At 36.8% G+C, this 15,956-nt stretch overlaps 2 protein-coding genes across 3 annotated transcripts in view; both read left to right on the top strand.

The window, feature by feature from the left end:
* Positions 1 to 15,956, top strand: part of MIX23 (mitochondrial matrix import factor 23) — a 263,993-nt gene that overhangs the window by 153,659 nt on the left and 94,378 nt on the right. The window lies entirely within an intron of this gene.
* The window catches only part of KPNA1 (karyopherin subunit alpha 1), a 70,122-nt gene that overhangs the window by 36,520 nt on the left and 17,646 nt on the right, over positions 1 to 15,956 (top strand). The window contains exons 4-9 of the mRNA XM_055568386.1: positions 2,472 to 2,571; positions 4,821 to 4,915; positions 12,938 to 13,069; positions 14,082 to 14,170; positions 14,517 to 14,616; positions 15,164 to 15,327. Of these exons, the coding sequence (XP_055424361.1) occupies positions 2,472 to 2,571; positions 4,821 to 4,915; positions 12,938 to 13,069; positions 14,082 to 14,170; positions 14,517 to 14,616; positions 15,164 to 15,327 (680 nt within the window). The remainder of the gene's footprint in view (positions 1 to 2,471; positions 2,572 to 4,820; positions 4,916 to 12,937; positions 13,070 to 14,081; positions 14,171 to 14,516; positions 14,617 to 15,163; positions 15,328 to 15,956) is intronic.

The raw sequence follows: 15,956 nt of genomic DNA, 5'->3' as shown, positions 1-15,956 counted from the left end.
TGCTTCATTCTCCCATGGGTTATTCTTGGACTCCCATGGACTGCAGCATGCCAGGCCTCCCTGTCCCTCTCCATTGCCTGGAGTTTGCCTAAGTTCATGTTCATTGCATCAGTGATGCTGACCAGCTATCTCATCCTCTGATGCTCTCTTCTTCTGCCCTCAATCTTTTGCAGCATCAGGGACTTTTCCAATCAGTCGTATGTTCACATCAGATGACCAAAATACTGGAGCTTCAGCTTTAGCATCAGTCCTTCCAGTGAATATTCAGGATTGATCTCCCTTAAGATTGACTGGTTTGATCTTCTTGCTGTCCAAGGGACTTTCGGAAGACTTCTCCAGAACCACAGTTAAATGGCATCGATTCTTTGGTATTCTGCCTTCTTTATGGTTGAGCTCTCACAGTCATACATGACCACTGGGAAGACCATAGCCTTGACTATACGGATCTTTGTCAGCAGAGTAATGTCTCTGCTTTTCAACACACTGTCTAGGCTTGTCATCACTTCCTGCCAAGAAGCAATCATTTTCTGATATGGCTGCAGTCACCACCTGCAGTGATTTTGGAGCCTAAGAAGAGGAAATCAGTTACTATTTCCACATTTTCCCCTTCTATTTACCGTGCAGTAATGGGCTGGATGCCATGATACTAGTTTTTTAAATTTTTCGTCTTAAGCCGACTCTTTCACTCTCCTCCTTCACCCTCAAAAAGAGGCTCTTTAGTTCCTCTTCACTTTCTGCCATTAGAGTGGTGTCATCCGCACATCTGAGGTTGTTGATGTTTCTCCCACCCATCTTGATTCCAGCTTGTAACTCATCCAGCCTGGCATTTCTCCTAAGCGTATAGGTTAAACAAATAGGGTGACAGCAGACAGTCCTGTTGTACTCCTTTCTCAATCTTGAACTAATCAGTTTTTCCATATAGGGTTCTAACTATTGCTTCTTGAACCGTATACAGGTTTTTTAGGAGACAAGTAATATGGTCTGGTATTTCCATCTCTCTCAAGAGCTTTCCACAGTTGGTCATGATCTACATAGTCCAAGGCTTTAGCATAGTCGATGAAACATAGATGTTTTTCTGAAATTCCCTTGCTTTCTCTATAATCCAGCAAATGTTGGCAATTTGATCTCTAGTTCCTCTTCCTTTTCTGAATCCAGCTTGGACATCTGGAAGTTCTTGGTTTACATAATGCTGATGCCTAGCATGTAAGATTTTAAGCATGACCTTACTGGCATGGGAGATGAGTGCAATGGTTAGCACTCTTCTGATTGTTAGCACATTCTTTGGTACTACCCTTCTTGGAAATTGGAATGAGGATTGACCTTTTCCAGTCCTGTGGGCGCTGCTGGGTCTTCCAGATTTGCTGACGTAATGAATGCAAAACCTTGATGGCATCCTCCTTTAGGGATTTGAATAGTTCTGCTGGAATTTCATTGCATCCACTAACTTTATTAACAGCAGTGCTTCTTAAGGCCCACTTGACTTTGCATTTCAGAATGTCTGGCTCTGGGTAACTAATCACACCATTGTAGTAATCTGTTTCATTAAGATCTTTTTTATACAGTTCTTCAGTGTATTCTTTCCATCTCTTCTTGATCTCTTCAATATCTATTAGGTCTCTACCATTTTTATCCTTTATTCATTATTCTTAAGTGTTAGATATTGCTTACCAACCATCTAGCATTTACAACTTAGTGCAGTTTTCCTCTATTTATCTTATTATTACCTTTCATGAAATGATAAGAACTTTATTTCATTGTGACAAGTGATCCTGAGAAATAAGTTTACTAATGCTGAGGATGGGTTTTAGGAAAGCACTAAAAAAGCAAGAGACTAGTGGGAAAGTGAAAGGTTTTTATAAAGCAAGACAACAGAAACTTTAAGAGTCAGCTGTTGAATTTGGTAGTGGCTAGAATCTGTGATTTATACAAGACTACTCTGTATTCATTCAGTAAATATTTGTTGAGCATCTACAGTATGCCAGCCATCAGGGATAAAGTGGTAAGATAGGGTGTTTGGCTTTCATGAAGCTTATAGAATACTGGGGGACCTAAGCAATAAACAGGTAACTAAGAAGAATGATAGTGAAAAGAGCTGGGCATAGGATTAAAGCGGAATGATGTGGTAGAGAGAGAGGAGCTGCTTTAGATTTGGAGGCCAGGAAAAGCCTTGTTTTAGAACTTAACATTTAATCTGAATGCAAGGAACAGCCAGCCATGTGTTGAGCAGGAGAGGAAGAAGAATAAATGCCTTATCTTAGTGTTTACTATTAAGGTTACTTTCTCAACAGTTGTGAGTTTTTTAATGATAGACAAAGATTTTTGGCTTCATTGTATTATTAATCATCTCATGCATTTATACATGCAAAGATTATGCTACCTATGTGTAACTCAGTAACTTGGCCACTTATCTTTGTTTTCCTTTGAATTTAAGTTAAAATTTTATTATATATGCTTTTTGTTTGTGATTCCAGGGTGGTGTTATTACTTCTGACATGATTGAAATGATATTTTCCAATAGCCCAGAGCAACAGCTTTCAGCAACACAGAAATTCAGAAAACTGCTTTCAAAAGGTGAGTTCTGAATATGTTAAGTATTTTTCATTTATGTACAGAATATTACTTTCCCATAATCTATTTTTTACACATAGATAGCTTGCTTTGGAGTATGTCTATCAACAGAATAAAAGGATGCTTATAGACATGTATACTATGAGCCATGGCTAGTTTTTTAATTTCTTTTTTTATTTGTGTGATCTTACCAGTACCAGAAGGTGGCATTATTTTCATATCTGAGGCATTTTATAAAAGATCTTAAAGTAATAAGAGTAGCAACATTTCATGTTAATTTAAAATGAGAAACTGCACTCTTTTTTAAGAAAAACTTAAAGTATCACTTGGAAGAGTAGTGATTATTGATTTTAATGTTAGCAGTTTATTGCTGATTTAAGTATGGATTTATTAGTGGACAGGATAACTGCCTTTTTTTTTTTTTTTTTTTTTTTGGTATAATTAGAGTAGGATGAGATGTGATACTTCTTGTCTTCTGAGCACGTAAGAACTCTGGAACTCTAAGCCATATGGAAATATTGATAGTAAATACTTAAAATAGTTGGCCTTCCTTCCTGACCCCCAATAGTAGGTTATGGTTATTTGGAATCATTAGTGATAAATTAATATATCTCTTGAAGATAACTAGAATGAAAACGTAGCACCATGGAAAAAGATAATTGTTTTGTGCACAGCAACCTGTAAAAATACCTCCCTCCCCCCCACCCCCTTCTAAAAATGTCTTACCTCTTTTCAGCATGCTGAAATGATTTTCTCAGACAGTGTGGTTTTCTAAGGCCTTTTGCCACATTGCTACTTCCCTGCCTGTATTCTGGTTTGCCAGCCATTCTTAAAATGTGATAATTCGAATATGATACTTATTACATTCTTATTACTCTAAAGTGTGTGGGAGATTGTCTTCCTGGTCTTGAAACTATATATTCCAATAATGTACTTCAGGCTAGCATCATTTATTTTGGTGGCCATGGCATAGTAATGTTTCATTGTCTTTTCAACAGTCTATACTCCCTAGTAGAGAAGGCAATGGCACTCCACTCCAGTACCCTTGCCTGGAAAATTCCATGGACGGAGGAGCCTGGTAGGCTGCAGCCCATGGGGTCGCTAAGAGTCGGACACGACTGAGCGGCTTCACTTTCACTTTTCACTTTCATGCATTGGAGAAGGAAATGGCAACCCACTCCAGTGTTCTTGCCTGGAGAATCCCAGGGACGGGGGAGCCTCGTGGGCTGCCGTCTATGGGGTCGCACAGAATTGGACACGACTGAAGTGGCTTAGCAGCAGTAGCATACTCCCTAGTACTTTCCTTTATGAACTGTTTTTAGGTTTTGTCTATGTAGCCATGTGAATTTTTTAAATTGCTTTAAAATATGAATGTTACTTTACCCCTGTTGTTTTATTGCCAGCTTATTGTTGGCTTATTGTTCTTTCTATATGTTGTTTCTGTAATCTAGCATATTAATGACTTCATTTTTATTGTAATCATCAAATTTATTTGTTGTGTTTATATGAATGGTTGATAAAAATGTTGAACCAGGCAGAGGATATGTCATTAGAGCTTGCTCCAAATTAACATTGAACCATTAGTCATCTCTTTCCAGTGAGTCCATTGACTTGGCTGAGAGTCCCTAGTAGTGCTGTCATCCAGCTTCTTGCAGAGCTACATGAATGTCATCAAAAACTTCGTCAGATCTCTTGCTGAAATTACAATGCTAATTGTTTAGGACATTTCTTATCTATTTACCCAATACATTTCTGTTGACTGACTTTATTTATAAGATACTCTGTTGTCATAAATGAAAATGAGATTAATTTGGCAAGTCATTCTTATTTTTGCTGGCACCTATTTATCACTACAGCTGTAAAATTAGATCCTGTAAAATCAGAATCTCCTAATCCAGTTTCTTAAGACACTTTATATTAAAAAAAAAAAAAAGACTTAACAGTGGTTGTCTTTTGATGTTTTCCCCCTACTTTCTAAGTTTTCTAAAATAATAGAGGCAGTAATTTTTAATTTTTAGGAATTCTGCCCATCATTTCATGTTAAGGCATCCCTTAGTTTGAAATCTTTTAAGCAACCCTAGTTTCAGAGTGACCAAACTCAATTTTACATTTTCTTTTTCTTTTTTAGATTTCCAGCATGAAAGAGATGCTTAAATTGAGGGAGGGCTATTATGAAGTAAGTTTGAGCTTTATAAAGTCCTTGACTTGAAATCAAAGGATTGTTTTTCTTCTTTTATTTTATGGGGAGACAGAACCTAATCCTCCTATTGATGAAGTCATCAGCACACCAGGAGTAGTGGCCAGGTTTGTGGAGTTCCTCAAACGAAAAGAGAATTGTACACTGCAGGTGCGGACCATTTTCATTTCTTGCCTCATATTTTAATTTCCATTGCAAAGTTATGTTTTGTATACAGATCTGTTACTTATTTTAATCTAGTTGAAGGATTAATTTTTTGATAGTGATGTTCTTGACAACCCATTGCAAGCTGCTTTCATTCCTTGTAAACATCCAGGTCCTTGGTTTTACTGTTTAAAATTCTTGTCATTTTTACTCATGTAAAAGATTATATTTTATGATGACTATGGATCATACTTAGCTGGTAGGGAATTGTTTGCAGTAGAGGACGACCTATTAAGGACCTAATATGGACTCTGTAAAATTTGGTTTTGAAGGATTTTTAGATTATACTTGTTGGCTTTTTTGGGGCTTTGTAACATGGGCTAGATCAGAGACTCACTGATTCCCAAACCTGGTTCTAATTAATCTTCTCCCCCGCTCACCCCAAAAGAGTTGACAAGAACGTAGCCTTTTTGGGAATCTGGGTGCCTTCTCCTGTGTTAATTTACTCTGTCAGTACTGTTGTATAGGAATTCCAAGAGAAAATTCTATAACTTTGGTGTTAGATAATTTTTACAGTAAAAGAACCATGAACTGACTCGCATCTTGGAAGTTAGCTATAAATTTAAAAATACTATATTGTTTCTGAATAGTCAGATCTTAAGTAAACTGGTAATCTTTCAGTAGCTAGACTTCCTTGTAGTAATTAGCTGAATCAATTTCTGTGTTATTCTTTAACAAATTTATGTGATTCCTAAATTCTCACTTATAGGATCTTTTCTGAGGGACTCAAACCTTTTAGAAGGATTCTGCAACTCTAAAGATCAGTTAGGTCCCATGCAGATTACAAAATGGCTTATTTTTCCAAGTAGATACTTGCTAATAACAAGTTAATCATAAAGATAACTTTCACCCTCTTGTTTAATTACCTTTGCCTTACTCTAAGGCTGCAGTAAGGACTGGGGTGTTTTTTAATAAGTAATAGCTCCTCTCCCCAGGTTCCTTACTGTCCAGAGCACTATTGAGAATTCATAAGCTTGATGCTTTGTCTTGATATTTTCTCTCCTTTCTTCCCATCCCATCTTTGTCTTTCTTTTACTCTTTGTTGCGGTGATGAGTTCCTTCCAGAGGAAAAACAAGAAATCCAGAAAAGGTAGAGTACTTCAGTGTCCCATCAGTTTTCTTCTCCAGTTTGACACTTACTAATTCCCAAGTTCATTTGAATTAAGATTCTGTTTTGCTAGCTGCCTCCTGGATTGTAATTCTGATCCCCATGTAAGGCCAGGATCACCATACACATGGAAAATAATCAGGTTCACCTAGAGAGCAAAGAAAGAGGACTTTTCTCAGGAAAAAAAAGGAAATCCAGACAGCCAACACTGCAGAGATCAGTCCTAAGCCTGAGCCCCTAAGCAACCTGTCAAGAGAACCACAGGGACCAAATGAAGAGCCTTACTGCAGTTTATCATTTGAAAAGCTTTATAGGAAGAGGGAGGTAGGGAAAATTACCATTTTGTTTATGTGAAAATATGTTTCTTTTCTATCCCTGACAGCAAGAGTAATTTGGAGATCCTAAATTTACTCTTGGACTTGGTTTTTAGTAGATGGTTGAAGAGGTCCAGTTCCTTAATGGATTCATTAAAGGAAGGTGGTACATCTAGTCCTAAGATGAAAAATGTCAGAGAATTGGATCTTTCCCCATTCCTACCCTCTCCAGTCCTCTCTAAAGAGCGCAGTATATTCTCTCGGACAATTCCATCTCCTAGCTAACACTTGTAAATTCTACATCATTTTGATTCTGTAATCCTGGAGTTTGTATCTTAACATATCTGAAGATAAAAGCCTTCAGAAATCTTTAATTTGCTTGTATCAAAATTCTCAGATTCCTCCCTTGTACAGACTATTTATTAAGCTGAAAGATGAAGAAATGATTCCTCTGGAAGTGACCACCTCATGATTTTCACCTTAGCAGTCCAAAGACTGAGAGAGAAAACAAACCTGTCATCATCCTCAGATTTTCTTCTGTGTACATTTAACATAGTATTCTTTCTCCAGTGTGACTAATGGGTAATCTTGACTACCCCAAAAGCAGGAGGAATAAATATATTCCAAGAGGTTTCATGGTCAAATAATTAGGCATACTCTGGGAAGCTTGGAGAGTACTCCTTCCTCTGTCTCCTTGGAGAGCACTAGGATGTGAGTTGTCACTGATACTCCTACCTGCATATTGGAAATTTGAATAGTGTGTCTTTTGGAATGAGATGTTTGTCATTTCTCTTCCAGAAAGAGAGTAATAATACATAGTCATGATAGCTTAACTCACTAATAAATCCTTGGACAAATGTAATCCCTTCATTCCATATACAGAGAATTGTGAATCCTAGTGAAGGGTCTCTTTACTGTCTTTCTGGCTTTCCTCATCCCCAAACCAATGGGGTGTTGCAAACCAAGGTGATAAAAATGCCTGCTTTTGGCAGTGCTACCTAAATACTCACTTGCCCTCAAATGAGATGATCATGGATGGAATCTAGGACTTTGGAAGCAGACTATGCTATTTAACTAACAGCATTCTCAAGCTTGGTAACATGTGGGTCTCAGAATACTTGAGCCCTTGACATGAGATTGGTCTGCCTCATGGTGTATTCCCTGGACCCACTTTGTTTGCATTTTTGAGTCCAGATCCAACATTTTTGTACTATCCTTTGCAGTGCTGAGATGTATTCCCAAACCTTCTTAGAGAAACTTACAAGAATAGCTAGACTATAAGTAAATTGCCTTTTAGTTCCAGTCATTAAACAGATATTCCTCTTAAAGTTGTAAATTTGAGTTAAATTAGTTTTCCCATTTCTACCTTTCTTGTTAACACTACAAGCTTAATGTGATAAACTGCAGTAAGCCTTCATCCTCCTATGTTTTTCCCATCTTCATTGAGCCCTCTACCTATCTTGAAAGGTTGCTCAGATGACTCAGGCACTGTTCTCTCCAGAGTTTGATATCTGGGTTTATTTTTCTGATGTGAGCCTCTCTTTTCACTTGCTCTCCAGGTGAGCCTGGCATTTGCTAGGAACCAGAGTGGAACCGGCAAAGTGGCCAGCAACAGAGTCCTGATCCAAATGGAGAAAGGGAGCCAGGCGTACTTCAACCTGGAGTGGGAAACTTGATAGGAGGTCAGAAGTACTTCAGTTTTGGATTCTCATTTTCCTTATTTAAGGAACTGGGCACCAAAAGGTAGAGATTGAGAAGGGAAAGAGAGAACATACCAAATCTTCAGTGTGCCCTTCAGATTTCAGTTGTAGGCTTATTTAGAAATTTCTGGACAGTGAAAAATAAGTGGAATTACAATTTGTAAGCAGTCACAGCTGCATGACAGGTTGTTTCCTCGCATGATGCCATTCTTAGAACACTAAGAATATAGTAGTTTAGAACAACAAAGAGGAGTAAAGATTATAGTTATTTTGGGTATTACTTCTGATGGTACCATTTCTTGGATTTTTTTCATTTCATCATGTTGCTGAGTTTTTCTTGAGTTGCATGGTTACTTACTTAGATTACCTTTTCTGGCCATTTCTGTATAACTTTATGCAGTTGTTTTTGTTATCAACTCTCGTGTTAGAATCTAGTCTGGGACCTGAGGCTGAAACATTCACCGCACTCAAAAAGTAATGACTGTAATACCCAGTGAAAGAGAAACATAGTTCAAAGTTCACCCAGTTTTTTAAAAACATACTTACATATTAAATACATGTAAACACAAGAAGAAAGTTGCTTCCTGGAACACTTTAATAGGAGTTTAACTCATGGGGAGTTCTCAGCCTGTCCCTCCCTTTCTCTCTTTTTCTGTTTCTGTCTCTTACATACATACATAGATGTCACACATACACATTGGTGTAGAAAATTGTACAAACAGAGCTTGATAAGTTTTTACAAGGTAAACATCACAGTAATCTTCACCATTTGTGTGTGTGTGTGTGTGTGTGTGTATTTTAATGCCTCATTAATCCATGAATATGATTTGGTTTTCAATGGCTTTCTGGTTATAGTTATTCATCTCCTTCTGTCTCCAGTAATGGCAAAATTACTTTCTGATTTCCATTCTCACCAAGAGAGTCTTTGACTCTTCTTTGGATTCAGGTTATAATCATTATGTACTTCTTAGTAATAAACACAACTCTGGTACATTCTTTTGTTGAAAAGTCCTAATTTCCAATTTTCTTCCATTCATGTTCTGGCTATTATTTGCTTATTCTCCATTTTACTAATCATTATCACTCTAATTTTTTTTTTCTCCATTTTATTCACTTCATTGGCATCTAGAATTCTTTCTCTGGGAGACCTTTGGTGCTAAACCTCATCAAACAGCAGTTTGAATTCTGGGAGCAATTAGTATTCTGATTTCTTCTCATTGATAACTCTGTGTGTGTTGTATTCAGTTGTTTCAGTCACGTCTGACTCTTTGTGACCCTATGGACTGTAGCCCACCAGGCTCCTCTGTCCATGAAATTTTCCAGTAAGAATACTGGAGTGGGTTGCCATACCCTTCTTCAGGGGATTTTCTCAAGCCAGGGATTGAACCCTCATCTCCTGCATTGCAGGCAGATTCTTTACCACTGAGCCTCCAGGGAAGCCCTGATAACTCTTTAATATATTGTTTATTTACTCAGGTTGTTGTTACCATTTCTTTTGCATCAAAATCTCATTGCAAACCTTTTCTCTCTTTGATATAGATTGCTGTCTGTGCTGATTTTATTCATTTTTTACAGGTTGCTTTTCCTCAGAGTTTTCATTTTTTTGACTTGCTCTCAGATGCTGACGACTCTGTTGAACTTGGAGCCTTCCTTCTTGTAGGAGAGTTTGCTTTTGTACTCACTTCAAATGTCTCTCTTAAACTAGTTAATTTTCCTAGTAAGCAAAAGAAACTACCTTGTAGGTGAACTGTGTTCCTTTCAATTTTCCTAAATAATCTGGCATGTCATTAATTGAAATTACTTGCCCTTGATACCAAAACCACAAGCAATTGAAAGGCTCTTGTCATTATTACAGGTGTGTTTCAGAGAGGAAACTGATTTGGTCCATAAGCCTACTACTATCTGTCTTAATAGTTTCAACTTACATTACTCAAATCATTAGTGATCATTGGATATTTTGCTGATAGTTTCCTCATTAATAAACTAGAAAGCCAAGGCATCTCTGGCTGGGTTGTTGTACGGAACAGCTAAGAGTATGTGAATAATCCTTTTAAAATATAAAGGCCTGTATAAATGTCAGGTTTCAACTCAGACAGATTGAAAATGGCTAGAACATTGGTTTGGGTAGTAATTTAATTACAGAGGTGATTTAATATGAGTTTTTATTTTGTTATATGCAGTGTTTCAAAGTCTCCTGAACTTACCAGTTCAGTTCAGTCGCTCAGTTGTGTCCGACTCTTTGCGACCCCATGAACTGCAGCACACCAGGCCTCCCTGTCCACCACCAACTCCCGGAGTCCACCCAAACACATGTCCATTGAGTCAGTGATGCCATCCAACCATCTCATCCTCTGTCTTCCCCTTCTCCTCCTGCCCTCAGTCTTTCCCAGCATCAGGGTCTTTTCAAATGAGTCAGCTCTTCGCATCAGGTGGCCAGAGTTTTGGAGTTTCAGCTTCAACATCAGTCCTACCAATGAACACCCAGGACTGATCTCCTTTAGGATGGACTGGTTGGATCTCCTTGCAGTCCAAGGGACTCTCAAGAGTCTTCTCCAACACCACAGTTCAAAAGCATCAATTCTTCATGCTCAGTTTTCTTCATAGTCCAACTCTCACATACATACATGACCACTGGAAAAATCATAGCCTTGACTAAACGGACCTTTGTTGGCAAAGTAATATCTCTGTTTTTTAATATGCTGTCTAGGTTGGTCATAACTTTCCTTCCAAGGAGTAAGCGTCTTTTAATTTCATGGCTACAGTCACCATCTGCAGTGATTTTGAGGCCCAAAAAAATAAAGTCAGCCACTGTTTCCACTGTTTCCCCATCTATTTGCCATGAAGTGATGGGACCAGATGCCATGATCTTAGTTTTCTGAATGTTGAGCTTTAAGCCAACTGTTTCACTCTCCTCTTTCACTTTAACCAAGAGGCTCTTTAGTTCTTCTTCACTTTCTGCCATAAGGGTGGTGTCATCTGCAAATCGGAGGTTATTGATATTTCTCCCGGCAGTCTTGATTCCAGCTTGTGCTTCCTCCAGCCCAGTGTTTCTCATGATGTACTCTGCATAAAAGTTAAATAAGCAGGGTGACAATATACAGCCTTGATGTACTCCTTTTCCTATTTGGAACCAGTCTGTTGTTCATGTCCAGTTCTAACTGTTGCTTCCTGACCTGCATACAGGTTTCTCAAGAGGCAAGTCAGGTGGTCTGGTATTCCCATCTCTTTCAGAATTTTCCACAGTTTGTTGTGATCCACACAGTCAAAGGCTTTGGCATAGTCAATAAAGCAGAAAGAGATGTTTTTCTGGAACTTTCTTGTTTTTTGATGATCCAGTGGATGTTGGCAATTTGATCTCTGGTTCCTCTGCCTTTTCTAAAACCAGCTTGAACATCTGGAAGTTCACGGTTCACGTATTGCTGAAGCCTGGCTTGGAGAATTTTGAGCATTACTTTACTAGCGAGTGAGATTATAGTAAGGAGTTATCATGCAAAAAAAAGTCCCTTTAACTGTGGTGCTCCTAGTCTGGCCTCCCTGCTGCTGTAATATCAGTGTCCTAACTGGCTATCAGACCACTTTATTTCACTTCTGTATTTCACATTTATAGGTTTTCTTTGAATATCCCCTTCTTTAAGTGTCTTCTGCTATGAATTTACTGTCATTCATTCATGTATCTTTGGACTGCGCTAATCAAATTGCTTTCCTGTTTCTTTCATTTTTCTATACCCCAAGTGATTGATTTATTTTTCTATATGACAGCTACCTTTCAGTAGACCCAAAAGCTTAAGAATCACAGCTCCATTTTTTGATGATTTTTAAATTGAGATTCTCATTCAAGTGGCATATCTCTAAATTTTTTTGCCCCCACATGTATGCTTCGTTAAAGAATATTAAATAGGAGACAGAACTGGAGAAGGAAGTAAAGCTGAAGTTTAATTAAGAACTCTAAATAGGATTTTGAGAATTCATTCTTGGATTTTAGGAGTCCATTCTTGGATTTCATCTATGAGTCAAGGTACCATAGAGATGTGTACAATTAATAATGTGCTGTATTTTTTGTTGGCCATAATTTCCTTCATACCTTTTGTTTACCAGTTTATTAACCTTTAGGAATGATGTTTTTAAAAAAGTCTTACCTCTGTGCCTTGGTTTGAAGGCTGCTCATTTATTGGAATCTCTTATGGTCTAAAGCTGCCATTTCTGTTAGTTGTATACCTGTTAATTCCTTTTGGTCTGCTTAATCATTTAAATTGTCTTCTGCCTTTTTCACTCTGCCTATATTTTATACATTTTACACTAGTATTGTTTCCCCATTTCACTTTTCCTATTTTATAGAAATTATTTAAATTTTTTTATTAGATAATAAACATGGTTTAAGGCTAAAGGTTACATAAAGGTTTTACTCTAATAAGTGTTTATCCTTCCTGTACTTGTTTCTGATTCACCTAGACCTCTCTATGTAAGTAGCAAATATTTACAGTTTATTATGATTCCTTTAAGAGATATCCTGTGTGATAAGTAAATTAATGCATATATTCTTTCTTAACCCTTTTGAAAAATACAGTATGGTACCAAACACTCCCTCATTCTTCTTATGGTCTCATGTCAGCTCTGCCTTAATCTGAAATTTTAGACACCCAGAGTTCCTGATGAAGGTTATTTCTTTGGGAATTCTTCTATTAAATTAATATAGTATTTACCTGATAGATTATATTCAAATAATGATCTCAGATTCTTTCTTCATGCATAGAAAACAGTTCTTTTTTTTTTAAAGAAAACCTTATTGTTGTAAGTAAACAACCTATTAAATTCTACTAAGATAATAAAATTATTTTTATCTTTATAGTTTGAATCAGCTTGGGTACTGACAAATATTGCTTCAGGAAATTCTCTTCAGACCCGGATTGTGATTCAGGCAGGAGCTGTGCCTATCTTCATAGAGTTGCTCAGCTCAGAGTTTGAAGATGTCCAGGAACAGGTAAAAGATGAAACAAGTAAAGAGAAGCAGGTTAAAGAATACAGTTTTTCTGAGTCTTATATTCAAGAGTCTTAGTGTTACCACTTGGATACGACAGTCCATGGTTCTCACATGGAGTGTTCCAGAAATCTAAACTGAATCTAAATAGGACGTTTCATAGTGAATATAGGCAGAATTTCTCCTAGAAACATAACCGTTTTTCTATTCCAACCCTGAAATTCTTGCAGTCTTATACATTTAAGACCATGTAAGCAGTTAACTTTTTTTTTTTTTTTTTGTAATACTCTTTGGTGTTGATTGAAGTAGCAAGTCTTTGTTACTTTTGTGCAGAAAATCACTTAGAAAAAATGCATTTTTAATTACTGCAAACTTTGTCAAACTCATAAATACAAATTGTTACTAAATGAGTACGATTTTATTCTACAATTTTATTAAGGTATAATCAACCTACAGTAAACTGCATATGGTTAAAGTGTATAATTTGTAAGTTCTAACATATGTGTGTACCCATGAAAGATTACAGTCAAGATTGCTAGTATATCCACCTCCCAAAATTGAGTCAAGTTTTCTGCATTTTTATTGCTCTTAATTTCTTGGCTCACTGTTTTCTTTTGTAAGCAAGCTTAAAATACATTTTAAATCAGCTGAGTAAACCATTTGGATCTCTGCCATGTTCCAAGGGCTGCAATGGAGTGTTACTTAAGGATAAGACCCCCTAACGTAAAGAATATATATAAGAACTGGTACCTCTTCTTTAATGACTTCACTACCATGAGTATATTCACATGTATACTTTTAATATTACTGATCTTCTACCAGTCCCATAACAGTTGCATTTGACTCCCTGATGAGTGATCTTAGAGGTGTTAATAGTTAATGTCCATGTACAATATGTTGATTAGCTACTGTATTATTTTGTAAAGAGTTTTTGTAGTATGTTTGCATCTTTTTTGAAAGAACTATGAAAAGATTAAACTCTGCAGCCTGTCATTAATGAATAATTCTTTCACAGGCAGTCTGGGCTCTTGGCAACATTGCTGGAGATAGTACCATGTGCAGGGACTATGTTTTAGACTGCAATATTCTTCCCCCTCTTCTGCAGTAAGTTTCTTTCTTTTTTGTGGGTAATAAAAATATGGGAAGTTCCTCAGAAACAAGTGCATCTTTGGAAATCATTTTGGATTTCCTAGTGTTGCTTTTCATTACAAATATTTTCTTACTAACTTGTTGAGCTCATTTCCTTGGGCACTCTCTCTTATTCAGGTGTGTAAAAAGAAGTGCCAGTATTCTGAGTTCTTTGTGTTAGAATTAAACTTTATTGTTCTGGAGAAGAGCTATTTGAAGACATCTGTCTATCAATAGCCTTAAGTGGTTAAATATTTATCATATGCTATCAGAGAATTGATGCCCATTATATCATTTACCAATTGCATCATTATGCTTATAGGTTATTTTCAAAGCAGAACCGCCTGACTATGACCCGGAATGCAGTATGGGCTTTGTCTAATCTCTGTAGAGGGAAAAGTCCGCCTCCAGAATTTGCAAAGGTAAGGATTATGCTTGTGGGAAATTGGCAGAAAAAGTACAGTTAAAAGAGTGTAGCAACCAATGTTAATGTGAATAGAATGATTTTTGATAAACTAAAATGTTAGAATTTTGTTTCTAGAAAACTAGGTCTTTGTTTTTGTTTGAATTTGGAATAAATCTTCACTGCCTGTAGAAAGCTCTGAACTAACCTTAAATGTGGCATTTTTTGTTCATAACAAAGTATCTAAAATGTAGAATTTCCTAGCTTTAGCACTTAGGGAAATTACTTTATCTGTGATCCACAGAGAGTATTTTGATAAGGAATCCCACCCTTAGAATTGGTATATATTAAACTTTGCTCTTTGAAATTGTTTTCCTTGGGCATTGACTATTTCATCAAAATAAACTGCAAGGTGGAAATGTCATTTGGCCACTTATTACGCCATCTCTAGAAGGATTAATCACTACAGAAGTCACCAGGTGTGTGCCTGGTTGCTTTCTGGATCCCCACTTCTCACTTGCTTTTATTTTATTGAATTTCATAATCGTGTCACCTTTCCTTTACAGGTTTCCCCCTGTCTGAATGTGCTTTCTTGGTTGCTGTTTGTCAGTGACACTGATGTACTGGCTGATGCCTGCTGGGCCCTCTCATATCTATCAGATGGACCCAATGATAAAATTCAAGCAGTCATTGATGCAGGAGTATGTAGGAGACTTGTGGAGCTGTTGATGTAAGATATCTTTAAGAAAGTGTGTTCTTTTGTCTCTCCTACTAGTGTTCTAGTTGCTGATACTCAAATATTAATGTATTATACTGATTTGTTGTGCTTTGGGCTACTGTCCTTTGTTACTTTGTTATATTCACATTAAATGTTTGTTTTTTTGTTTTGAGGGTTATAAAGAGCCTCTCACTCTTCTGTGTAAGCAGCCCTTCAGCAAAAACTTTTGGAAAACTCTGATCTATTTAATTCTAGCTCATACTTAGTATTCTGAGACAAACCACTGGATGGCAAACTTATCTTTTGTCTCATGTAGTCTAGGCTCACTTAGTCTAAGCTCTTTAAAGCTTAACCTAGACTAGTGTCAGACTTTGAATTTTATTTTGCTGTATCTCTTTGGATCCCTTTCATTTATGAAGTAGAAGATATACTGATGGCATAACTAATTTGAGACTGTATTAATCAAATTTTTAGAAAATAACTATTGAAGAAAAAGTTAGAGTGATAACATAATGGGGAAATAGTATAATTACAAGCCATGTGAAATTTATTGGAGTAAGTACAAAGTAGATGGAAGGAAACATTGTCCCAAAGATGACACATCGAATGGATTAGATAGTATAATATATAGAGTATAAAAC

This window comes from Bubalus kerabau, chromosome 2 (genome assembly GCF_029407905.1).
Source record: "Bubalus kerabau isolate K-KA32 ecotype Philippines breed swamp buffalo chromosome 2, PCC_UOA_SB_1v2, whole genome shotgun sequence".
Classification (NCBI taxonomy): Eukaryota; Metazoa; Chordata; class Mammalia; order Artiodactyla; family Bovidae; genus Bubalus; species Bubalus kerabau.
The sequence above is the reverse complement of the archived record's forward strand: the minus strand, read 5'-3'. Positions and strand labels throughout refer to the sequence as shown.